Source organism: Indicator indicator, chromosome 15 (assembly GCF_027791375.1).
Source record: "Indicator indicator isolate 239-I01 chromosome 15, UM_Iind_1.1, whole genome shotgun sequence".
In the NCBI taxonomy this organism is placed as follows: Eukaryota; Metazoa; Chordata; class Aves; order Piciformes; family Indicatoridae; genus Indicator; species Indicator indicator.
This window is the reverse complement of record NC_072024.1, coordinates 12,151,484-12,177,294: the sequence shown is the minus strand read 5'-3', so window position 1 is coordinate 12,177,294 and position 25,811 is coordinate 12,151,484. Positions and strand designations below refer to the sequence as shown.

General features: G+C 45.6%; 1 protein-coding gene across 3 annotated transcripts; it reads right to left on the bottom strand.

The window, feature by feature from the left end:
• Window positions 1-1,806: 1,806 nt before the first annotated feature.
• On the bottom strand, window positions 1,807-25,575 carry SLC41A3 (solute carrier family 41 member 3). 3 transcript variants are annotated; one of them, XM_054387317.1, is made up of 10 exons: window positions 25,285-25,575; window positions 14,770-14,877; window positions 13,867-13,938; window positions 12,919-13,063; window positions 10,735-10,881; window positions 8,053-8,197; window positions 7,264-7,343; window positions 5,333-5,467; window positions 4,394-4,542; window positions 1,807-1,992 (listed from the first exon to the last, which is right to left on the bottom strand). In XM_054387317.1, exons 1-10 carry the CDS (start codon window positions 25,573-25,575, stop codon window positions 1,807-1,809), a joined length of 1,458 nt encoding a protein of 485 aa, XP_054243292.1. The 3 variants fall into 3 exon arrangements, with proteins under 3 accessions (XP_054243292.1, XP_054243293.1, XP_054243294.1); XM_054387318.1 differs by lacking the exon at window positions 25,285-25,575 and adding an exon at window positions 20,428-20,622; XM_054387319.1 differs by lacking the exon at window positions 25,285-25,575 and adding an exon at window positions 10,277-10,285 and having other exon boundaries at window positions 14,770-14,836.
• Between the last annotated feature and the right edge of the window lie 236 nt (window positions 25,576-25,811).

The following is a 25,811-nucleotide window of genomic DNA, read 5'->3' as shown; positions in this document are numbered from 1 at the left end:
GCTGCTGCTGCTGCAATTATCACACGTGGGTGCTTGGGGCCGACAGCAGCGCAGCCGAGCAGAGCTGACAGCACACAGGCTGCAGCGAGAGATAAAAAGGTGAGGCCCAAGTCGGGGGGGACGTGTGCCTGGAATGCTGAAATCTCCCCCACCACCAAGCTGCTGTGTGCATACTCCCCAGCTCAGCCAGCATGGGGTCATTTATCCTTCCTAACAAAAAAAGGAAGAGGAGGCTTGCAGATGGGGGGAGGTGACAGCTTATTTTATTTCAGGGAGTGCTTTTTCCCACACCCACTAGGCCCAGAGATGAACAGCTTTTGCTGTTAGGGAGCTTCAGCCACATATTGACCCCGTGCAGGGATCTCAGCTTTGTGGCCACTCTGGGAGATCAGAGCAGGAATGGGAGCAAAGAAGTACCCAGCAGGCACCCAACACAGCTCAGATCGAAGAGCTGGCAGGTCCTTGAACAAGGCATCTGTCTGCCAGCAAGCTGGGGCACTTGACCTGCCCCTTTTCCAATGCACACAAAAGCAGATTATTATTAAAGTTCAGCATTTTTAGAAGTTTTGATCCATGTCAACTCCTGACTATTGGGCATCTTATTATCTGGAGGACCCTATTGCTTCTTAATTTCAGTGTGAATTGGCTGCTTTCAGGCCCATTAAGCATCCCAGACATGCTCCTAGTAGCACAAGATAGCTGCCCTGGAGCGAGGACCTAAGGACTCATTTTCTAGGTCCTTGTGCCAAATCCTCACCCAGCCCAGCACGGTCCTTATAGTCACATGCAGATTCTAGACTCACCACACAGCAACTGTTACTGAGTGGATGGTGACTGGGAGGGAGGGAATGGACTAACCTGAAACACATAGCTTGCAAATTGCTGCTCTTGGTTAGGACACACTGATCTTCCTGAAGCTCTATTAAAACTGTGTTGCCCTGCCATGAACAGATGAGCTAGATGTGAGCAAGAAATTCTACCCGACAAGTTTGAACTAGACAAAGGCAGAGCCATGGCAAGAAAAATCCGCCCCCAAATCCACAGTGTTCATATTTTTTAACCACTTTTATTTGTGTGTGTGTTTCTATAAACACTTTAACTACTGAACATTGCATAAACCGTAAAAACAAACCTTCCTGCCCCCCCAGAATGCAATCGATCCAACTTGTTGGTCAGACAACAGTGCCACTGCCAGGGCAGGGTGGTATCCCTAGATAACCTCCTGCTAGATGTGAGCCAGCAAGGACCTCACTGCGTCAGATCCTGAGCGTCTGAGCAACGGAGAGGAGACAAGTTTAAAGACCTGCTTGCTCTCCAACTCCAGGCATGCTATGGGAGAGGAAAGGGAGCTGAATAAAGGATTTCCCGTGATTGAAAGTCAGGGTCTGACAGAGAGGTTGAGACATCCACTGGCAGGATCAGATGCAGTGACCTTGGCAGGCTTCGGAGAGGCCCTGTGGGCTGTGACATGCTAGGGGCTGAAACCCATCAAAATGCTCATTCGTAACAAATGGCCCTAATGCTCCCCAGTGCCTTGTTTGCTGGACACAGGGCTCAGCAGCGGCTGCTGCTGCTACTGCTGCAAACTGGCTTGCTCACTTGTGAGGGCACGAGGCTGTGGGTGCCGATTCCTTGGGGCAAGCGAGCCCAGCTGTAAGGCACGATGGGGAGGAGACATGGGGCATTGGGCGGGGGCGGCAGGGGAGGCCCATCCAGCTGGGTGACCCAGCGTTCATCACCAAGTACCCCGTTATCCTAGAGGAAAGCACCATGTCAAACAAGTGAGGTGGAACAGCACATGGTCTCTCAGTTCCCCAGGTTTATGTCTGTACCATGGATGAACCAAACCAGGCGGAAACAGACGGCCAGGAAGCCAGTGCCCAGGAGATCCCCCAGGGCAGTGAGGTAGGGGATGGAGAAATTATCCGGATCCAGCGCCTTCCTCCACATCAGGCGCACAATGAGGTCAGCCACGTAGAGCAGGATTCCCACCTGAGGAGAGGCAAGAGAGGCCCTGCTGTGAGGCAGCAAGAAGGTAATGCATTGCCTCCCTCAGCTCACAGCCAACATGGTGTGGCCACAGCCAAGATACCAGAGCTAATGGGGATCACTGAGAGGTAACACCTGCCCCAGAGAACCACTGCTCTAGGATGGATCTGCACTGTGATGAGTGTAACTAGCTTGAACCCCTGGGCACTGCACTGCATGGCATCACCTATGGTGCCACAGGCTCTTACTGCCAGCCACAAGTGTGGGGGGCACACTTTAACACTCACCAGCATCACATGGCCCAAAACATCTCCCAGAGGTACAATTCCCACTTCTCATGCCATGAATGGGAACGCTCCCATTCAGGGCACCTGAAACAGGGCTGCTGCCAATATGCAGGCAGCCCAAAAGGATAAGTTTGTAGCCAGATTCCTCCTCTTCTTGCCAGATTCCTTCTCTTCTTGCTTCTTCTTCGCATTAGAAATTCAGATTGCGTCTACTTTGTTTTTCCTAAAAGTCTCAGTGAACAACTGGAATTTGAGGCAGTTTTTACATCAAAGTTATCCCAAGCAGCACTGACATGTTAAAAAATAAAAAATTCCTTTTCTTTATTCATCTCAACAGTTTTTAAATCTTTGTTGTGATTTCTTTTAATTCCTATTTCATTCCCAATTCCGATAAACAGATGGAGGAAAAAAATACTTCAGATAAAGATTAAAGACAGTCTAGTTAATTGAATTAAGAAGGGAGAGAGAGTTTGCACCCCACATCTGTCATCCCTCCATGGGAGACCACAGCACAACAGGAACCAAAGCCAGAAGCAGCATTTCTAAAGGTGAAAACAGCAAGCTAGATGGAAGGGAAGAGGAGGAGGAGAAATGAGGAGAAGAAATCAAATAACAGAACCACAGAAATTAAAGCTGCACGGAAACTCAAGAGCTTTATAGAGACCATTCCTCTGCCTCAACACAAGATCAGTTATGCCTGCATCCTTCCTGATGGCCGTTTGTTTAACCCATGCTAAACAGCACTCAAAGATTGAGATGCTGTGCTCTAAGCAGTCAGTCTGATGGCGCTTTTTCCCGTCTTATTTTTCACAAGGTCTACCATAAATCTGTCTTTTTCCACATGAAACCCATGCTTTCATGTTTCATCCCTAGTTACCACAGAGAAAACTGTCCCTCCCTATAGAAACTTGGTAGTTTAAAGGCTCTTAATCAGCTTTTTCTCAAGCCTCTCTTCTTTGGACTAGCTAACCTCAGTGTATTCAAACATTCTTCTGAGGTCATGTTTTCTAGGCCTGTGATCTTTCTTTTTGGGCTTCCTCCAGCTGATCCAAACTTCCCCCTCTCTTTCTCTCTGTCCTTTATGAAGTATAATGGAGGGGAAGAAACAACCAGGCTGAACATATTCTCCTGCAGTGGCCTCCATGAGAATCTTTTGGGGTCTGTGGCGTTGCTGGGATTCTGCTCTTTATGCTATCGTTTATTCTGCGTATTTTCGTGCTTGCTTCTGGTTGAGGAGTTACTTCAGCGTGTAAAGAGAAGAATAAATATTTTCCTTTACAGCTATGGCTGTGCTGCTGGGCTCAAGGTTGTGCAAAGGTCGAGAAAAACTGATTGTTTACACACACAAGGAATTTGCCCACAGACACCAGGCTGCTTGTAAGGTAAAGTGAGAAGTCAGCTACCTCGCGCTGCAAATTAATGAATCACTGATTCGAAAGGGCAAGTGAAGCTAGAGCCTCTGTGAGTTCAGGCAACAGCTGCATGCATTTCTGAGTGAGATGACAAAGTTTACAGGGCAGGCAAAACAGCAAAAGGAACAGGCAAAACAAATTGGATTAATTGCCCATTGCCTATCCACAACCTCTACTTTTGATGAACTTCTCAGGTCTGCGTTTTCCATTTGTGTTTGACCCATATGGCCTTGGCCCAGGGGAATCCCCAGATCTTCACCTTCATACATGAATCTAGTTTTCAAAATGAGTGGGCAAATCTGCTGGCTGGGGTTCACAGCCTCTCACTTGCCTCTTACTGGCATGACCAGTGGCAGTTTAGAAATACTAAGGCCTTGGAGACTCACAGAATGAACATGGTGAAAGAAGGTACCACCAACATTAAGAGGTACCTTCATGCTAAGTGTCTGCACACTTACTGCAGCTCAGTGGTTGATGGTTACTTGTTCTTCTCTCGTGTCTGATCCTTCACTCACCCTTAAGGGCAGTCATGCCCATATGGGAAATGAGACTGAAGATACACGATGCTTGGTAGGAAGTACACCTGAACTGATTGGAAATGTGGGCTGCTGCTGGAAGTTTCACCAGGACTCCTTTTTAGCCTAGAGACTGTTTTGATTTCACCATATCTGAGAGATTCCTTTTGGATTAGAGTTTGAGGTTTACCTGCAGCAAAGCAGCAGTCAGGTAGAACATCACAAAGGTGAAGGACAGAGATGTGTGGCCTCCCTGCAGCAGATGGATGGTGTAGAGGAACACGAGGTGCCCTGGGATAACAAGGAGGAACAGGACTCGCGCTGACTTGGAATTCACTTCTGCAGAGCACAGAGACAGAAACAGTGATAACAGCAGCTGCAGACAGCAGAAAGGACAGAACATGGCACAGATACACATTTTAATGCATAAACTTGGGGCTGTTCTCTTCCACCAGCCACACTGCTAATGTATTTTCTAGATCATGCAGCAATCTGGAGCACCTGCTGCATCAGCCCAGCAGCTTAGTCTAGCACTGAAACTATGTGCCAAAGACATTCTCCATACTGATCCACTCCACTTCTTCCAAACAGTCCTCTCAGCTGCTCTCTGCCTCCCACTGCTTCTGCTCTGCCTTACTGCAACCCACTTCCCCAGTTCTTAGTTTGTTTTAGCAGTAACTTCCAATCTAGCTGGAAAAATCAAGAGGAAACTGCAGTCTAAAAATATAACAGACTCAAATCCAATTTTGCCTTTGCTTAGGTTTATCCACTGCTGAAGATGGAGAAATTGCTGATATTCAGCAAGGTTATGCTCTATTCACCCCTCTGTCTAAAAGTGATGGCTTTAGGCTGGACATGGTTAAAATTACTTTCTATAAGATCAAATCTGAAATTATTTTTCAATTATTTTCTTTAGTGTTCCCTGAAGGTCAGTTTCTTTGCATACCACAAACTTTTTTTCAAGCTGCCACTGCAAAGATGCTTCCTTTTCCGTCTGACTATCTTCCCTGTAAGAAGAAAGGGAGTTCTTCCTTTGAAACCCACCTAGTCCTTTGCCAACCAGGCTTGATAAAGGAGCTATCTGTGATGACAGGTCTTGAGATATGGACACCTAGAGTTCAAGGTCTACCTGATGAGAAGAATGTGGTGCATGGGTTAGGCCAATTCTGCTTCATCTTGTATGGCAAAACTCCAGGCATGCTCCAGAAGTGCAGGAATGTGGATATACGGCTGGCCTGGATGGCAACCAGATTCCCTCCAACACCTGTGAGGACAAAACACAGCAAACCTGTAAACCACCTTCAACTGCAGCAGGAAACATCACTCTGAAACTGAGCCCAAGGTGAGTTCATCTGTATTCACTTACAGGCTCACTGAAAGCAGCAGTGAGAGAAAGAGAAAACATGATCCCACATGTCATGGTGATGCTGCACTATTCACTTGGCAGGAACAGCTCTTAAAAAGCAGGAAGGCTCCAGTGATCATCTCCTCCTGACTGCTTTATTGGGAACATTTTCCCTTGGTTCCCAGCACAGGCTGTAAATGCCACGTGGCCTCTGAAGATGACGTAATTGCACCTGGTTTGACGCAGTCTGTGAGCAACACCTGGGGAAAGCAGCACAGGCAATGGCAGATGCTGCTCACAGCCACTTGTTAGATTTACTCACCCAGAGAGCCATTATTGTTTAAAAGACAACAAACATCACAGAGAGTGATTATATGTCAGTCTGAAGGCATCTAACACACTTGGTAAAAAAGAAGGAATCATATGAGAATGAATCAGAACCCAAACACGTTAGATAATTAAAAGGAAATCAATTCCCTTCAGACTGATTAATTCTAGCAAACATGAGAAAGCAGCTATGTTTTCCATCCAGCAGAAAATAGAGGGATGATGATCTATGGAGCAAACCTCTAGCACCCTGAGTACTTACAGGGTAGAAATGCCACAGAAAAGATAACAGTAAACCAGATCCCAGAGGCTTATCATATTTTCCCTTCCTTGGAAGAAGGAAATGCTCCATCATTAAAGATGAGATTTGCCAGAGTGGAATCGAGTGAAAATCCTAAGACTAGCTCGACACAGCTCGAGATGGAAGCTTTCTGAATTAAGCACAGCCATCCTTTGCAGGACTCTCCTGCACATGCAAAGTAAAGAGCTACCTGTGCAAAGACACAGAGCACTGCAAACCTCAGCCACCAGCTCTGCCAAACAGGTCATCCACCCCCACAGATCGATGTCTGGGTTAATCATTGTTCAACTAAGGTGCTGTTGACATACTTTCCTAATCAGGCTTTTTGACTAACCATGCTGGAAAGGGTTTGTCAGCAAGGAGGCTGTCTTTATGCAGATTCACTAAGGAGACAGCTGGGTGACACCCTCTGACACTGCAAGAGGACACCACACTTTGAGGGTGGCATGAGTCCAAGCCTAGGAACAAGAGTTTCTCCTGGAATGGGCCTGACCTGCAAGAACACTACAAGAGCAGAAAAATAACTTGGTAGCTCCTCAGCAATGCCAGGGTCCCCAGCAGTTTGTACTGGTATGTGAGGCTTCAAACAAATATCAATGTACACACAAAAGATGGTGAGAGATATATATTAAAATCCATACACTTTTATATTTATGTATATACACACATATGTAATCTTAATATATTAATCTTTATCAACAGTGTGTATGGGAGATGATTGCATGGCTCAAATTACTGAGTGGGGAGAGACAGGGAAAATGGATTTCTTGTGACACCCTCAGTAGGTTTGACGTGATGAATGTAAAGGTGTCAACACAGCTCTTAGAGACAACTATCAGATGCTGGTAACCTTTCCCACAGCTCAGCCAGTGCTGTCCAGCCCTGCCTGCTATTTTGCTCCAGAGATCTTTCAAGATATGAGTAAGCAAGGATGTAATAGGAACCAACAGCTTCACTTCTTCTTGTGATGGGAGCAGAGACTTGAACACAGGCCTCTGTGTAGGGACAACAGTGGATATCATAACCCTTGGGGAGGAGGTGGGAGTATAAATCAAAGCATGCACATAACCCCCCCTGCTCAACTTACCATTAATCACAGGTGTGAAAACAGCCATGCCTTCAAAGTTTGGGTCAGTTACAGTTTTGTCCAAGATGAGCCCACCAATGCTGTTAAAAAAGGACAGGCAATGAGAGTGGATCAATCTCTCCAAGGTAATTCCTACGCTGTGAAAATAGCACACTGAGATGAATTGCTGCTTCTTCCCTGTTGCCAGGGCTTCACCAGTTTTCACTAACAGGTGGCCTTACAGTTTTTGTTAATGGCATAATGAGATCAGGAAGACCATCTTACCCACCCTTGAGCAGAACTGATAGTAGCAAAGGAAGCTTTATCATCCTCTGCAAAAGTTTTGCTGTACTTCTATACTGGTCTTAGGAGCTTTTAAGAATTCTCTCCCATATCTCAGCTGGGTCTGAAAGATGCAGCACAGGGGAAACGAACTACCCAGCTCTACATTCACCAGTCTTCTGGATTTACAGCTGGACAAAAATGAGTTTGAAGCCTTACTATTGGTGATAGTCATCATCTCCCTTTTCCATTACCAGCTTTTGCCTTTACAGGTCATCATTTCCCTTTTCTAGCTTGCACCCACGTGGTGTATGGATGTGTGAGTGAGACTTAAAACGATGACTTGGTTTTTCTACTCAGTTGAGGGCACTTTATCTGCTGTATCACTGCCTGCTGGAAGGCCACCAATGGCTGAGAGGCACTGGACAAACATCCTTCTGCTGTCCCTTCTGGTTTCACTTTTGATAGCTTTCTAAATGAACACAGGGTGCTTATGTTTGTGGACTCAGGAGCAGTTCCTCCACTTACCTGCTGATGCTCATTGCAACAATGACTGGCTGCCATCCAGATTTCAGGACTTCAGCAAGGGAAGGACTTTGTTTGGCAATAGCAACCCAGAGAGGGATCATGACAATGAAGACAGCACAGATCAGAGGAGAAAGGTATTTAATATCTGGCAAGGGAAAAAAAACCATCTTGAATTAAATACCCACAGCTTCACAGGTTGCCAAAAGTATACTGCACAGTCTGGTAGAAAGGCAGCAGGGCTCTTGCTCAGACTGAGCTACTTGAGCATAAAATTCATATGAAGCAAGATATTTCCCACACAACCACCTCACCACCACAGAAATCCATAATTAGTCCCTGAAACTCACTGCTAGAGAGTATTGTTTGAAAATCAGCAGGATTCAAAGCAAGTTATATTTGAAGATAAGCAAGGCTCCAATTCCATCTCCAACTAAGCAAGACCAAATGTTACAAAATTTCTGGCTTCAGGGTACAAATCAAACAGCAGGGCAAGGGGGAAAGTCCTGTGTATCACAGGACAGACACCTCACACCTTCACCTAGAAGAAGAGGTAATAGGTGCATTTAGTGGCAAGCCAGCAGAATTGCTGAGCAGCTGGGCTGCTCTATAGGAACAAATGCTCTCTTGCATGTATAAGCCAGTTAAGATGCAGGGTTTCTTTTGTGCTAGCTCCCATGTGTTTCCATTAGGTGCATTTGGTGGGGGCATAACCTTGCAGCGACCTTTAGAAGCAAAAGAATTAAAAAAAATCAGTAGACGTGCAGCACTAGAAGAAAATAAACATGACTCAGAAGCATGAGAAACACCTTCAAGCAATGGGGTTGATGCCAATCCTTTTGATATAAAAATGCTTCCTCAACAAAGCACTCCATCTGGCCTCTGTGTTGGGGCCAGAGCCAGCGGGTTGTAACGCAGACTTTGCAGGTAATCTGGAGATGGAGCAGGCTCAAAGTGTGCATTTCTCAAAATGACATTGCCAGGGCCTCAGGCTACCTGGATGACATAGCACTGAGGTGACAATATCTTCCATGCAGAGATGTACTCTTCATGTGTTGCTTTAGTCAGCACTGAAATGCAGTTACTTCGGGGTGTAAACAGCCTCTGTTTTGTCAGTGGACTTTACCACCTGGAGTCATTTAGGACAGATGGGTTGCATGACAGACTCAGCTGCTGTACTGGATCTCCTACCCCCACCCCTTGTTTCGGGTAATTAATTCCTTCTTAAGAAATGCAGACACACGGGCACTGGAGTTCATCAAACCTTATCAAAGCCACAGAGAGGCTCCTGTTGGGATGAATGGACTTCAGTCTCCACATTCCAGTTCTGCCACATTCTCTCACATGCAGCCCATAAGCAAGCTGAAACCCTTTGACACAACTTATTGCCACCATTCTACAGGACTAGGAAGGACCAATTTTCAAAACTGAAAATCCTCCCTGGCAGAAGAGTGTTCTGCAGAAAGAGGTGGTGTGGCACCAGATGGCACAGAGTATGCCAAACTTCATGGACTCACTGAAGTTTCAGAGCATGACCTGTCCCTTACCACACAGTGAAGAGCAAATGGATTTATTCAACCACCATTCTTCCTACCTGCTTCACATTACGCTCCCAATGACTAGGTGGCTGCATGCTTACTATTTTCTATCTCAAACAACCATATAAAAACTACTCTGAAAACATCTCATATGCTCTCTGGTCACAACCACAGAGGTTATCATGTTGTTCTGCCATGAGCTCCCTCAGAGATGTTATCAGAGGTGTAGAGATTGCAAGACAACTAGCCTGACAGAGACAGGTGTGGTGGTGTCATGGAAAAAGCCTAATAAAAAAGAGTGCACCTCTGAAGCTGATGGAGGACTGGACAGAAGCAATTTGTGAGCCTCTCCCTGCAATGTGTGCTCCTTCACTCCCTCATTTGCTGGCATATGGAATGAGTTATGCAAACTGAGAACAGCTGCCTCGCTGCTTCTGCTCAGTCTGAAAGCAACAGTTTGGGTTTCAAATGGTCTTCAGTTTGCTGGATCATTTTATTTTCCTGTTTCTGATCTAGGTTAGGCTCACAGTAAAAAGCCCACCACTTTACAAGCAACAGTCAGGCACATATCACCAAGTTACAACATGTTTTGAGCTGTTAGGTGTCAACATGTGCCCAAGCCTTTGGCAGCAGCAGCACAACTAACCCCATAGCCACAACTCCTACTCAGAGTCCTGTGAGCATAAAACGATGCAGTACTGCCCTCCTCCCTCCAAAGTGATCACATCTTGTTCATCCACATGACTCTCCACATGAGCAGATGCAAGGATATCTTACAAATGCCAAAACCCTGAAATTGCTTTGTAAGGAAGGACCTGCTACTACCCATGCACCATGCACAGAAAGTAGTTATCCTTGGCTAGTGACAGATGCAGGCACAGAATCAGTGTCAGAGATGTAGATCTTGTGTTCCAAAGCTATGTAACACACATTGGTCAATTCTTTGGCAAATCCCACTTGTGTTTCTTAGGCTCTGAGTTCCACTTTGCAACTAAAAGAGAATCTGGAAAAAAAGCCTCTTTGGTCATTTTCCTACCCCAGTGGCTTCACAGCCTTCATTCTGAAACATCTCAGAAATGGGTAAGCACCCCACAATAATTTCACATGCCTCCCTTGCTGAGCTGCAAATCCCTGCTGAACACTGTACCTATGTATTTGAAGAGAGTGCTGCTGATTCCTGCCAGCAGAGAAAGGGTTATCAAGTCTCCAAGGCTTGCTGCTATGGGTGTGGCGACATTGTCTGGATTGATCCCAACTTTCCTTGCTCCGATGATCACTCCAATCATCACCAGACCTAGAGAAGGCATAGAGCAGGCATTAGAGAATGCATCCTGCTCCATTTCACCCCAGAGCTGCCATTGTGGTTCCCAGAGGAACAAGGGGTCTGGGAAAAGCAAGCAGCAGATTGCCCATCAGGGTACCACGCAGCTGGAGATCAGACATCCCCAGGTATTTGCCCTCTTGCTTTTTCACCGACCTGAAGGGCATGACTCTGCCCTTATGAACTGCACCAAAGGCCCAGAGGCACACAAGCAAATTCCAGGGATCAAAGAAGATACCAGCAGGCAGCCCAAATGTAGAAGGTCGTCTCCTGAGCAGCATAATCTTTGCTGCCTTAAAGCAGGACCAGGCACAAAGCACCCTCATAGATAAGGCATGAGGCAGCCTCCTGGTGCCATCTCCTGCTCTGAATTCCACAGCACAAAGATATTTTTCCATATTAGACCAAAACTTCTTGGAGTTTGAACCACCAAGGAACAACAAGCTACTTTACAGTAGCCCAAATTAGTCTTTCAACCCAGTCATCAGACTTGCACCTCATGTCCCAAACTCTCTGGGGCTGCATTAATTCACTCTAGGTGAATGTGATGCTGTGAGCAGCTTCAGAGTCAAGGGGATATGGAAGCAGACAACATCACTTCTCTCTCCCTGTCCTCTGAGCTGCTTTTCAGCATTGTTGGAGAGTAGGGAAGCTTTTCTCTCCCAGGTGAGTTATACCCCAAACCCTGATAAACATGTGGAAATCTTTCAGCCATCAGATCTCTCTCAGGCCTGTGGAAGAGCCATCTGGAATAAATCCTGCCCAGACAGCCTCCACTGCTGGGTGACTAGCAAGGACACATTTGAGACAAAACACATGGCATCTCTTCAGAGTTCTTCCATGGCTGATAGGATGCACCAAAGGAAGCCTGAGATATGGTGGCTCCTCCAGCTCACAATCTCTCTGTGCCTGTTTGTGCAGGTCCATCAAAGCTGAGCGTGCCCAGCAGCATTGGCACTCTCCTAAGAAATACCACACATGCACCTTCACTGATAAAACATCCTTATAAAGAAAAACATCCTCACACAACATAGCATTCTCCACAAAAGCCCTCCCAGACACCCACATTCTCCTCCTCACAGCACAGTTCATGCTGCTTCCCTCCCTGGTCATAAAATCAGCCACTTCCCTTCGTGTACTCCCACACACAGGCTGCCTGTCACCATGTCCAGGGGAGAAACTAAAGCTAGCTGAAAGGCTGTGATGGTATGGCAGCAAAGCCTCTGTATCACACCGAGCAGAGGGATTGAAGGGAAGAGTTTAATGAAAGCTGGGCTGCTGCTTTTCTCTTTTAACAAGTGCCTCATCCCATGTTTTTCATCAAAGACATCTACAGTCACCCTTTGACTCCAGTTTCAGGATATGCACTTGCTTTAACTTGTCCCTTTCATTTAGAAAACTCGCTGTGTGCAGCTGCCAGCTCCTTCTATTCAGGGTGTCATGCTGCCCTCCTATGGCAGACCTGCAAACTGAGCCTCATCAGGGGACAGCAGCTCCTTCCGATGTGTCCACCCCACCCTATTTCCCTTGCAGAGGAAATAGCCAGGGAAGTTCTTAGCTCAGAGCTCACAGCACGGCAGGCCACAGTCCTCTGCAGGGTGACTCAAGTCCATCTCGAGTGTGGTCTGCAGTTATCTAACAGATTCTCAATATCTCATTTTGTGCATGGCATTCCTTCATTCTCCCTGAGGATAGGGACAGCACAGCTGGCTAACATGTCACATGTGTGCACATCCACACACAGCATGAAGCATTTTACACACCAGGTGAAGTTAGGCATGTTCATGGTGCTGTGGATGTCACAAGTCCAGCAAACAACAAATCCTGGGAGAATGGAAGCAAAGGCAGGGTGCAGAGGGGGTGAAAGCAGCTGTCACAGCACTAAGGTTCCTTGTGTCCCTCCTCCCTGTGGCAGACCAAAGCAGTGTCAGCTGGGCCTTCTGGCAGAAGGGAGAGTTTTCTCAGCACCTGAGTGCAGCACGTTTGATCTGAGCAAACAAAATGACTCACCAAGAGAAAGTGCAGCTATGAAGGCAGTGGTCACGCTGCTGGCACACAGCACTGCAGCCTGGCTCAGCTCCACAGAACCCTTGGAGATGGCTCCTAGGATCACAGCAGCAACAGCAGCCAGAAGTCCCACCACAGTGGCCTGGACCTGGGGGGCCAAAAGACAGCTGGGAAGCAATCACCCACATCTACTCCCAGGCTGTTCTGGCTCCATGTGCCACAGCCCTTCCACACAGCTAAGCCTTGCAGAGATGCTGATTGTTATGTATTTGATCAGCATCCCTGTCAGGCTGCATTACATTAAAAAAAAAAAAAAAATCCTGACAAAGTTTGGAGAAAAACTCTGGGGGCCTGCAAATGGCAGATAACATTTCAGCAAAGGACACTGAGTCCATCGGCAAAGGAAGAGCTCTGGTCAACACAAAAATGGGCTCCCCATCAACACAGCACTCTTAGCAAGCTGAAAGCTGTGGCAAGAGATAAGGGAAAGCACACAGACACATGTTGCAAGCCCTGTGGCCTTGCCATGTGCAGCTTCTAGGCTGGTTGCTGGAGTTACTGGATTTTAACAAGCAGAGCTATAAAAGTTAGATTTCTCCCATCTCTCCCTTCCTGCCCAAGGCTGCTTCCCAAACACTGCCAGTAAATGACAGGCATTATCTAGGAGCTATTGTGAAACAGGGATTGTGCTACAGATTCCCCTGCAAAAGGAGGATTTTTCATTATTTCAGTTTGTCCTCAAAAGCAGGAAATGTTTTGCAGCCAAACTACAAGCTCTGAGGCCCCACAGAACTTTCTTGGAGGTCAAGTCCTGGGCTCTGCTTGGCTTTATTGAAGAAAACCTGCTCCAAATCAACAGCTCAGAATTCAGGGCTACTGGGAACAGATGCTGCTGAGCAGCAGCAGAGCAGAGCAAAGTGTCTTTTTCCTCTCCCAACTGAAGTGACTCACCTGTATAAGGGCTAAATTGCAGGTGGCCATTTTCCATTGCTTCTGGGCATCATCCATCTGTCCAGTGTTAGCCTAGGAGCCAAGAGAGACACCCTGAAAACCTGTTCCTGTGGCACAGGTAGTCGCTGAAGGCAGTTTCATCTGCATCCTGTGGGAAAGGGGCTGCTAAATCCAGACAAACATGAGGTCAGGTCAGCCTTCCCTTCACTTTCTTCTTGACACATCTCTATCATGCTCCAGCCCAGGGGTATCAGAGGCTCACATGGAGGTGCAAAGGCATTGCAGGGCACCCAGCTAAAGGTGGAGTGGGCAGGGCACATCCACCACATCCCATACAGACCAAAAGCTGTACACATTAAACTGGTTTAGCTCTTTCATTCCCCCTAAACTGACCTGTTAAGCTGGAGTTCCTCCTGAAACATGCAACACAAACAGCCCAAAGTAAACAAAAAGGCTTAGGGAGATAGGAGAAATCAAATACTGAGTAGCAAAAGCTACTGTGGGTCTCAGGAAGCCCCAGTCTGCACCCCCAAGGTGGAATTGTCAGGAAGCCACGGGTCTCTTAAGGACCAATACCCACAGCAAAGCAATCCAGTACCGAAGCTGACAGCTGTGGAGCCCTGTCTTTGTCTCCTTCATGTGTCACAGGGCCCCAGATATTAGCAACTGGCCACCCAGGGATTAATTCACCTTCAAAGCACAGATGGAGATTCTCTGTTCTAGTTCCAAAATGAGGACAAATATATTTTAACACTCATACCCCACTAGTTTCTACTTGGCAGAAAAGGGCATTTCTCATACCCACGGTGTAGTTATGTAAAAGCAGAATCTCCTGATACCTGCTGCTATCCAGCCTCTCCCCAACAAACACACCACCACCACCACCACCTTGTTAACACTCACAGCAGTTGAGAGCCTGGATGCCAGTGTCATCTCAAGATTACCCTTCAGGCCAACCAAGGCAGGAACCAGGATAAAAACTTCTGTAATTTTCCGAAACACATCCCAGTGCTGAAAGAAAGCAAAGACAAACTTCAGTTGGTCATGCTGACCAATCCAATGTTGTTGTTTCAAAGGGGAGTGGGTCCCCACCTCACCACCTGCTCTACAGGTGTCTGCTATGCACATGGGGGGCAGATGCTGCCCTGGTCCGCTTGCATTTTGGGAGTGAAGGAAGGAATTTTTAGCTTGCAATATTCTTTCTGATTTCATGCACGGCAAAGCACTGTCCTAGCAGGGAAGGAACTTTCTTCCTGAGGGAAGCAGCAGGTTTTGGAAAGCCACAAATTTAGATGTGCCTTTAGCATTAGCCAAGAACAACTTGAAAAAATAATTAGGGTTCACAAGCCAAATTAAATACAGCATCCTCCATCCTTTGTACTGACACCAGATACAGGAATATCTATTGCTACCCGGATTCAAAAGAATAAACACAAAGATCTGGAAAAGATTTAACAACAAAAAGCTGTGTCTGTCTCTTTTTACCAAACTTAACCAAGCATGTAAGACTGGTGGTGGTAGGGAAGGAGATATTTGCATCTCTTCTCCACAGGCAGTTCCTAAATCTTCCTGTTACCAAGCATGCTCCCAGCACAGCTGGAAAAAGGATTTGAAATTAAGATATCACATAAGCCCAAAATGCTGGGCCAATATCTTCATTATCATTGCTCCTCTGAAGCTGAACAGTACAAAGCTGTTGAATCAGTTCCAATGCTAGAAATTATCTGGAACCTTAAGAAATTTTGTTGAGTAACACATCTAACTTATCTACCATACGGTGCCTTGAAACATAATTCATTCACTCCATGTGCATTCAAGGATGTTGGCAAAGTCCCACTATCACTCAGATGAAATCACAGCATGCAGCAGCTGACTGTGAAGTAAAAGCAACTACCTCAACATCTAAGAGCAGAATACAAGAGGAAAAGTGCATCTGCAACGAGTCAGACCAAAGGTCCATCTAACCTATCCTTACCTTGACCAGCAGTCAAATTCAGGTATCTAAAACAAGAATCTGCAAGTATGACAAGCAGGAGGGATAATTCTCCTGTGTATTTTCCAGCCTACATTTATCTGCCACAGGGTACTGAGCTAGTGGTTTTTTTCTGCACACTTACCAGATTTCTAAGGATTTCTCTTTCATTTACTCACCCAGCCTGCCCCCTCCAACCCACTCTGTGGCCAAGATTTTCATCGCTTATCAACATCCTGTGTGAAGAATCAACTTCTTCCTTAATTCTAACTTACCACCGGGTAGTTTCATTATGATGGTCTCAAATTCTGGTGTTAGAGGACAAAATGAACAACAGATCCCTGCCCACTTTCTCCACACCCACTGGGGTTCTATAAACCTGAAAATCCAGGAGGTTGGATATAGACTTGGTAAATGTCAACATATTCAGCTGCCAGCCTGTTGGGAAATACATACAGGGTGTAACGGCTCAGTGTTTTGGTGCCATGAGAAGCCAGTGGTGTGGCTGTCTGCTGGGAAGACCTCACAGCTTCTTTTTCAGTCAGGATGAGTGAAAGTGGGGCTGAGTCAGCCCTGAGTATCTGGTACAAGATGTTCTTCAGAGGCACAGATAACAGACAGAGGATTATTATCAATACAAAAAAGCTACGTTTCCTGACAATGGTGACCTGAAACAGTCATGGTTCAAAATATTAGACCTAAGCTACTGTTGGGTAAGTAATAGACAACAGAACAGTCACCTTATCTGACACACTACAATTCTCTCTGAATTTGTTAAATGGAACTTAAATATCAGAGACATCTTTGCTGCCTTCAAAAGAAAGAGGAAAAAACCCCAGACTTCCCAGTCACAATGTAAAAAACCTAAATAATTGAAAATAGACAGGCGTGCAGACATTCTTATTTAAGAGCTTGCAGATTTTGCACAGAAAGAAAAAGCAACAGAAAAACTTAACTGTTTGTATTTTCTGTGCATGGCACCTTTGGGAAATATGACTTTGTTATATCAATGTAAACTTCAGTTCTTGTGTTCCTGATGAAGTTTACAGGTCTCAAGCCATCATAACCTAAGTTTCAGCATGTGAGGTATGTTTTTTGGGAGCTCTGCCTTACATATAATTACACTGAAAGGCTTTGAACAATTAATAACAGAACCATACAAGTGTACTAATAAAAAAGCTGACTTAATTGCCTTCATTTGAGTCTCATTAGTGACTCACTGAGCACCTAAGGATACATTCACAATGATTTATACCACAGTAACCAGGACTCCATTGTGTTAGAGACTGCAGAAATACAGAATAAACAGATGATCCCTGTGCCACTGCCTTGCAGGACTGTCAGATGGATGAGACAGTAAACGTGGCAGGTTAGAGCTGGGCAGGCAAGGAGCTGCCTGAATGAAGACCATAGAATCAAGAATCAAGAAGGTTGGAAGAGACCTCAAGGATCATCGAGTCCAACCTGTCACCCTACACCTCATGACTATCTAAACCATGGCACCAAGTGCCATGTCCAATCCCCCCTTGAACACCTAAATCCCCCCTTGAACACCTGATAGATAGCTGGATTAAGTCTAGGAAGTGTCTCTGTTCTTCAAGAGGAAAACTGGCCTAGAAGGAACAGAAACATTCCTTGCAACACTGTAAACTCACACAGTGAGCCAGAAAGAGACTCTTTCCCACTTCATGTTCCCATAATGGAGTTACAGCCCTAAAGTTCAGCTCTGAAGAAACTTGGTTACCTCATGATCCACTGGCTGGTCCCCATGCCAGTTGGATCTGCTCATGGAGTCCCACAGGGCATGAGAGCTTATGATGCACTGAGTGTCCCCAGCTGCAGTCTAGCCCTGCTGTCCCTCTTTACACTGTCCTCAAAGTCCCAATCTTGTCCTTTTACTTCTCCAGGGCATCCATCCATGGCAGCAGCTAAGAAACCTCAGAGGTCTTCCATTGCACTGAACAAGTTAGCAGAAAGATCAAAAGATCCTGAACTATAAAAAGCAAGGCAACTGAAAATCCTTTTCAATGTTAATCATCTCGTGGACTTTCATCAACAAAGGACAGAGATATCTTATATCTGTGACTTTTATTTGGATTATGTCCTACTGCAGCATGTGAAAGGGAAGCTTCCCTCCTAAGTTCTCTGTTTTGAAATCTGACTGTCCAGCTTCAATCTGATTCCTCATTTTACTGTAAAAGAGTGGGACAAACACTGCTCAGGGCCTTGCAAGGTCTCCTGTAATGCCTGCCAGCCTGGAATCCAGATCAACCAGCTGCCCTAGGATCACTGGAGCAGAAGTGGAAATGTCCAGCAAGAAAAGACCTACACAGAGACAATCAAGAAGAGGAAATGGCAAGTGGCTGTTCCTTTGGGCATCCTTTTGTTACAGTATCTGAGACCCAGGTTTGAGCCTTGGAGTCAGCTGGGACAGACAAATCTCTCTTGCTGTTTTGGGGTTTGTTTTTTCTTACCAGTAATGTGAACAGTTCTTGTTTTCATCCCCAGACAGATCACAAACTGCTAAACTCCTCAAAACTTTGATAGGACACAAACAACCAATTTCCATTTTGTTCTTGTCTTTACAATAACCTTGCAAGCAAGAAAGCCACTCGGACTCTCAGCATAGAACCACATTATTTCAAGGTATTTTATATGTAACAAACAAAGGAAGAACCATTAACTCACGTGCATGCTTTAGAAACCACCCTTGAGCTTGACCATGTAGCTCCCTGTTGAAGGCAGGCATAAAAGCTCCCTAAGAATGTTTTGCAGTGACTGCAAACAGGGCAAAGCATTCCTCAGCTAGCCCATCCCCTGAAAAATGGGTAAATCACAGACTCTTGGACTAAAAAAACCTGTGGTTTCAGCAGCATGAAGCCTCATGATTATCAATGTAAGTCTTGTGGTACCTTGCCATGAGCAAAGAAATATGGTCTCAGGTTTTAGCTGAACAGACAGTGAGATTTTACCTCTTTCAGGCTGGAAATAAGCAGCTCAGAGACAAAAAAAAAAAAAAAAAAAAAAAAAAAAAAAAAAAAAAAACACTGTCAAATAATCCAAACCTTGAAAAGCTAAGATCTCTGAGTTTTCCCAGGTGCTGGTTTTGGTTTTAAAGATGGGGGTGTTGAAACCATGGCAGCTTACCTCACTAACATCTCTCCCATGCCAGTTGTGACTCTCAGTGCACTAGCTCCCTCCTCTGGGAGCTGAACTGATGGCTTCTATTTCAACACAGTTGGAAACACTTTCACCAAAAACTACACTTCCTATTATTGTGCTTCATGCATGACCCCATTTCTAACACTCTAGTGAAAAAAAATACACAAGGTAGACATTGCACTCTAGTATTTAGAGGCATAAATGGCTTCTGTTTTCCATCGGTTTGGATACTGTTGCGTTTTTGAACAGAGCCCAATTCTTAGCAAGAGTATTCCATTTCTTTTAGACAAAGATCTATTCACCTGCTGTGGGTAGGAAGTGGGTATGTAGCACGTCTTTATCCTTCCCTGAGATAAATGCTAACTATTAACCTAAAGTCTTGGGTAGTTTGAGAACCTCTGCAATGCTGCAAGACAGGTCTGTGCTTAAACACAGCACAAGGCGGAGACGACAAACGCAGCACAGCAAGAGTATGTGCCACTCCAGTTAACCTTTCTTTGATATTCCTCATATTCCCTTTAATTCAACTTCTCTGCCTTCTTTGTTTTTTCCAGTGCAAGAAAAAACGGCGAGGTATTGTCTTTCCAAACACTCCAGTACCCATATTTAGCTCCTGCTGTGGTACTAATGCCAGTGAATCCAATGTACTCCAGTGAGCTCTGAGTGAGGGATATATCCTCAGGAAACTTTGCCAGCCTTTTGGTTTGTAAATCCACTGGCATTACATGCCCATATTAAATCAAATTTAGCATTTCTATTTGTGCCACTGGTACAAAGGAAAGACAGATTGGACAGATTCTGGTGGTGGGCACAATGGTGTAAAATCCAGCAGCGCTACTTGGAAGTCAGTGGAAGTTACTCCAAATTTACACCCACCTCAGGATCTGGCCAAGAAGCACTCTGGTCATAGGCAATGCTAATCTTTCTGTGCTGGCACGCCTCTCATCACAGTATCTAAATGCCTTCTAGAGCAGAGATTACATTAGGCTGTTTGCAATGAACTGAAAGCACAAACTTGCCTGTAAGTGAGGCAAGTAGTTAATAACAACCTTAACCTAGATTTCCTTATCAGCAGTTTTTGAAGGAGAGAGATACTATCATGCAGTAGGGGAGTATGCTACAGTCTGACCACCGCAGCTTCACAGCAGGCATCACCCAAGTGTTTAGCTCAATACAGCAAAGGGAGCACCCACTCTAGCGCACCGAGGGCAGTGTCAGGCAGCCTGTCTGAAAGCCAATACCCCCCAAACAGCCCATGTGCTGACCTAAAGAACATGGATAGTGTCTCTCTACCACAGGAAAAGCCTACAGCCATCCTGCTGACTGGCAGCCAGGACCACGCACATTAAAAACAAAACGGCACAGACAGTCAAGGTCAGTGAATCCGCCCACCCCCTCGATACAGTTTCCTAACCATAGATACCTACTTGAACAACATCCATCAAGAGGCCAGCAGCTACCATGCCTAAGCCAGCCAGAAGGAATGGCACAAAAATCTGGGAGGCAATGGAGAGTGAAGTCTCAGGGAGAAATCCACTGGCTGACCTGGTCAACTTGCAGGTGAAACCTCTCAGCTTCCTGCCATGGAAGCACAGTTCCAGTTGTAACTGGGTGACCACCATGGTCAAACACTGCTACCCCATGCTCAGCAGGGCAAACAGGAGATCAGGACATCACACAGATCCTCCAGGTAGCTCTCTTCAAAGTCAAAAGAGATATTTTTCCTCAGACTACAGCAACGACGACAAATTTCCTTAGCTTCTTCTCCCAAGAGCACGTCCACAGGGTTGCAGGAAGGATATCCTCTGAAACTACTTCAGCTGGGTTGAGCCCAGGTGGCAGCAAACTTGACGAACACGGTTTCTCTGATTTATATCCAGAGGGGAATTAAAAAAGAGAAAAGAAGATTGTGGAGATGTCTGTGGACAAATAGAAATGAGCCCACACCCCATTCAGCTCCCACCACCTCAGTAAAAACCAGTAAGACCTGCTCAGGCTACAGCACTGAAAGAGTGACAAGTGGTGCCAGAATCCCTCAGCGTGCTCCAACGTACTAGTGTCCTTTCTCCTCAGGTTACATTTCTTGTCAGACTGCGGCTTGCCTTTGATACGATGGTTTAATATGTAACCCTGCTGCGAATCAGCTCCAGTCCCTCACTCTCACCAGAAGCAAATCTGAACTTTCCTCACTGTCCCAAGGCTGGGGAGGTGGGAAGTTAACAACCAGGATCTGCTTTGCTCTGCTTCAAGGTGAAGAAAGGTCGAGGAAAACATGAGTCTGCGTTTCTCATGGCTGGCAATGTTACGCAGGTCTCATCCCCGGGAGAGTGACACAGCTAAGCCAGCTGGTGAGAGAAGATCTGCTCTTCTAGACCCCAGCCCCTCCTGTCCCCTCCATGGTCTCTACAGGATATAACAACTGGTCTATGCCAGCTATACCTCTCAATGACTGGCTTTCAGGGGAAAAAAAAAAAATTCCAAAGAACCAGCCAATAAGCTTCAAAAGCTAACACCCTTATCTGCTGTCATCACTTCAACTTTCTGCTAGTTTGCAAAGGCCAAGATAAGAGTCATAGTCAGAGCTTATTTAAGGTAGCTCCGTGCTAGTGCACCGCATGCAAGGGAGAGAAAGGGTGAACACTTCCATGGCATGCTGTGAGCTGGGCTTCCTTCCTGTCCTAAAATGAAACACTGCTTCTGCATACTCCCAGGAAGATACTGTCTTTGAGAGGCTGGGGGTCTCACCCCCAAGTCATCACGGTCAAACAGCTGATACAAGATCAAGAATCAGAGCTGCATCACGGCCACCTACAGGCAAAGAATTTGTATCCTGTTCAAAGTCACATATGTGGGGAAGGGAGTCAGAGTACTCTGTTGGGATTCCTTGATAATAATTAATTTGGGCAAACTAATTGGATGACAGGGTCAAAAAGCTCTAAAAGCACCATTTTGGATGGAAGGTCCTAAACTGAGCAACTGAGCTTTTTCAGTATTCAACCACAGTCATGCCCCAGTGAAGGTGAACTAGTGAAATCAAGTATTCAGTGTTAGGCACAAAAGATACAGGTTTCCTCAGTCCAGTGGAAATTCCATGTCTAAATTGCATCCTTTATTTAGCTTTTTGTACTAACCAACTCCTTCCCTGATATTCTCTGCAAAGAGACATAAAGACTGATGGATTGTAGACTCTATCCCTATGACCAGGTCCCCAGCTTGGAGCTAAATGCAACGACAGGTTGGATAGAACAAGAGAAGCTTTTGCCTTGCAGATATATATGGAACTGAGGAAACTCTCAGTGTGTTTCTTTTGGTCTGAATTCACACAAACCAAAGCATGAAGCCTAGTGGGCTGAGGTGGAACAGCAGATCTCTCTGCAAGCATGGCAGGGTAGAAAAAAAACCCACGGGAGACTCTGTCCTTTGCTGCTTTTGAGGCTGATATCTTGGTACAGCCCCTGAAGCCTTCTCCACTCCTGGCTGGCTTGGTGTGTATGTGTTCCACGTAACAATGGTCCAGTTAGCTGAAAGCTAACAAGAGAGTACATTTCAGCTAATCTAACTGGGGAAAAAAAAAAAAAAGCCCACAATAGCTGGAAAAGGAAGGTTAATAAAGACCCTGTAATAACCACACATGACCTAACCTCTTTATAACAGCCAGGAACTGAGAAGTGACCACATAAAGGCCTAGTTCTGGTTAGAAACTCAGAGGGGCTTCAAGGAAATAGAGTACAATTTCTGGACAACTATCACAAGCTTTCAGAGGTTTGATAATGTGCATTCCTAGTCCTATATGCCACTGTATCTGCCAATTGGATTGCTGACAGGCAGAAACGTTAATGTAAAAGAAGTATTAATAAGCCTGAATGACTCAAATGCCATTAAAAAAACTCAGAAGCAACACATCCTGTACTGAAGTGCCAGCCTGGCAGGGTTTATGAGTTTATCATGGTTCATCTCTCCCTGTTTCTAAGCAAGCACTATAAAAAGCCTTCAACCAATGAATCTGTATGCAGAGAAGGTAACTGGTTCAGGTGACCTGTCTGTGTACACTGGGTGATTTTATTATGCATTTAAGGAGCCTCTGATAAAGATCCATACCATATTTGTCAGCAAAGAGATGCATCATATTTTCCTGGCAAAGAGATATACCATATTTGTCCACAAAGAGATGCATCAGTTCTGAGAAGAAAGACAGTGATGCTAAACAGTAGGGGGGAAAAAATCACAACCAGTTGGGGAAAAAAAATCCCCCCCCCAGCCTCATAGTTGCACGACTCATCCTGGCAAAACCTGGAGAGGTACACTGCTGCCCTGCTCTGTACAGAAATACACTGTATCCCTATGCCTAAAACTTGCCAACAGGTAGTACTGCCCTGAAGGAGACAAAGCAGAAAAAGCCTCTTAGGCAAGCCCTGACTCTGACCTAAGGGCTCCATCCACTGCCACAGTACAAAAAAAGAACAGAAAGATGACAAGTGCCAAAGAGCAGACACACCTTATCATCCTGCAAAGAATGAATACTCTTACAACACAGCCATGTTAGCAACAGACAGAGCTATTCTGACACCTTAGACTCATAGGAGGATGATGCTTTTCAGGGATCATACGTCCTACTTATTGGAGCACTATAGCTCCTGTCAGATCAGACAGTGGATTTTTGTTTCTAATCTTGCTCTGCTCTTCCCCTGTCTAGGAAAGAGCAGAGAAGAGAGCTTGTGTGGAAAGACTGAGAGTACAGCTCACAGCACTTCCTGTTGCCCCACAGAAACAGCAGTAGCAGCAGGGGCAGAGGCCAGGACTGGCTTAGAGAGGAAAGGCAAGTCCTAGCAGCAGCGAGTCTACAATGAGACATGCTCAGGTAGCCATGATCATGCATGAAAAGTCACTTCTGCTAATTGCCCAAGGCCTGCTTTTCCTATGATATATTGCATAGGCTGATTTTCCAGGCTCTAAGCACTAATGTGAAAGCTCTTTGTGAGCTCTTTATTTGCATAAAACAGAAACCAAACTTTTGCAGTTTCTGAAGAGTATGAGGGTTGTTTCATGCCCTGTTTGTATGAGTCCTTCCTAGAAAAAAAAATGCTCTAGGGGAAGAATATTGATAAAAAAAGCCTGCCCCAACATCATAAACCCATCTGCCACCTATTTCACACACAGGCAACATGCTTTTAGTATCAGAGATCCACAGGAATGACTAGTCTATTAAAATAAAAGTCTATAAAATAAAAATAAAACAAAAATCAAAAGCTCAGAATGATGTCTATGGAGACAAGAAGTACTTTGCCACTGGGTTCTGGATTTGACTTGGTGTTTTCTAATCTGACTAGATATTCTGCTGGGTATTGAGTATATGCTAAGGTCAGTTAAGGATACTGTGTCACTCTTAAGCCCTTATAGCTTAAGGAGATCTACCCAGAGTTAATAGCAAAACAATACAGCTCCAGATTTGTGCAAGCTGTCAGTGTAACCACAGTAGTGGCAGTGTCACTGTATATCAGACAGGTCAGGACAGTCTGACCAACAGGTAGCTAGTCAAATAACAAGGGTTACCAAAAAGGCACACAGCAGCCAGAGTCACCTAGAGTGCAAAGACATAGCAATTTATAATCTGGAAATTAACTGTACCTTTAAACTGTCTAAAATTAGGTGGTCATCACTACCTTAAAGCTCTGCATTGCTGCCCTATAGGAGGAAAGGCCTGGTCCTGACTGTCACAGAATCAGAAACGGGACAAGAAGACTCAAGGATTTGAATTATCTGATATAAGGCTTTAGAAAATGAATCATCTGATACAAGGCTGAGCTTGGCTGGGTGCATGAAGTGCTAACAGCACTGAGCTGTGCAGCTTCTTGTGTAATGAAGCAGGGGATGCAGGATCATTCAGAGCTACATCAGAAGTGATATAGCTGTATCTACTGCAGGAAAGCACTATTGCCACCACAGCCCTTGGGGCTGCAGCTCAGTCACCCTCTTCTCAGGACCAAGGTGAGATCTTTGCACAGGACTGCACCTTCCTACATAGATTCCTCAGATATTTTGCATGCTCCTTAGTACCATACCATCTTTTATCTTCAGAGAAGTAAAAAGGCCAGAAAACCACCAGAAGCTGTCTCCTGAGAGCTGCACAAAAGTACGTAACAGCTGGCTTTGAAGGACATGTTGGCATATGAAACTGCTGCAAAACCTCCTTTACTAGGCCATCCCAAGAGCAAATTCCCTGCCTCTGAAGAGTTGTCTCCCACCGATCTCATACCAGGTACATCAGATCAGTTTCTTTCCCTTACCTGAACATAATCCAAAACCATACCTGCCATGACCATGCCAAGCCCAGCTAGGAGGTATGGCAGGAGCACTTGCAGGCAAATTGAGGTGGCTGATTCTTCCTGTGACTTCGCCATGGCTGCCTTCTCCACAGCCAACAGCTTCTGCTGTGCATACAGAGAGACATCCTCTGTCCCCTGATTGCCAAGTCGACTCTCTCTGTGTTTACCCTTGCTCTTTCCTTTGTGCCTGGATCGCTCTCCATTTCTAGACCTGCCCTCTTTTCTCCTCTGCCGAACTTCCTCAACCTTCATGGTGGCTTTCTGGATTCACAGAGGTTTTCTGAAAAACAAGGTCAGAAACAATGAGACAACAGAGGCATCAGATGGGTCAGCACCAGGAAATTCTTTGTCCAGTCCACTAACCTGAAGGCAAACTACCACCTGCCCCTGAAACCCTAGATGCTCTGCTGACCAAATAATTAGTGCTTAGTTTACTGTCAACTTTGCACAGCATCCCTTTCTGCAACTCCATCTCTTCCTAGGCCCAT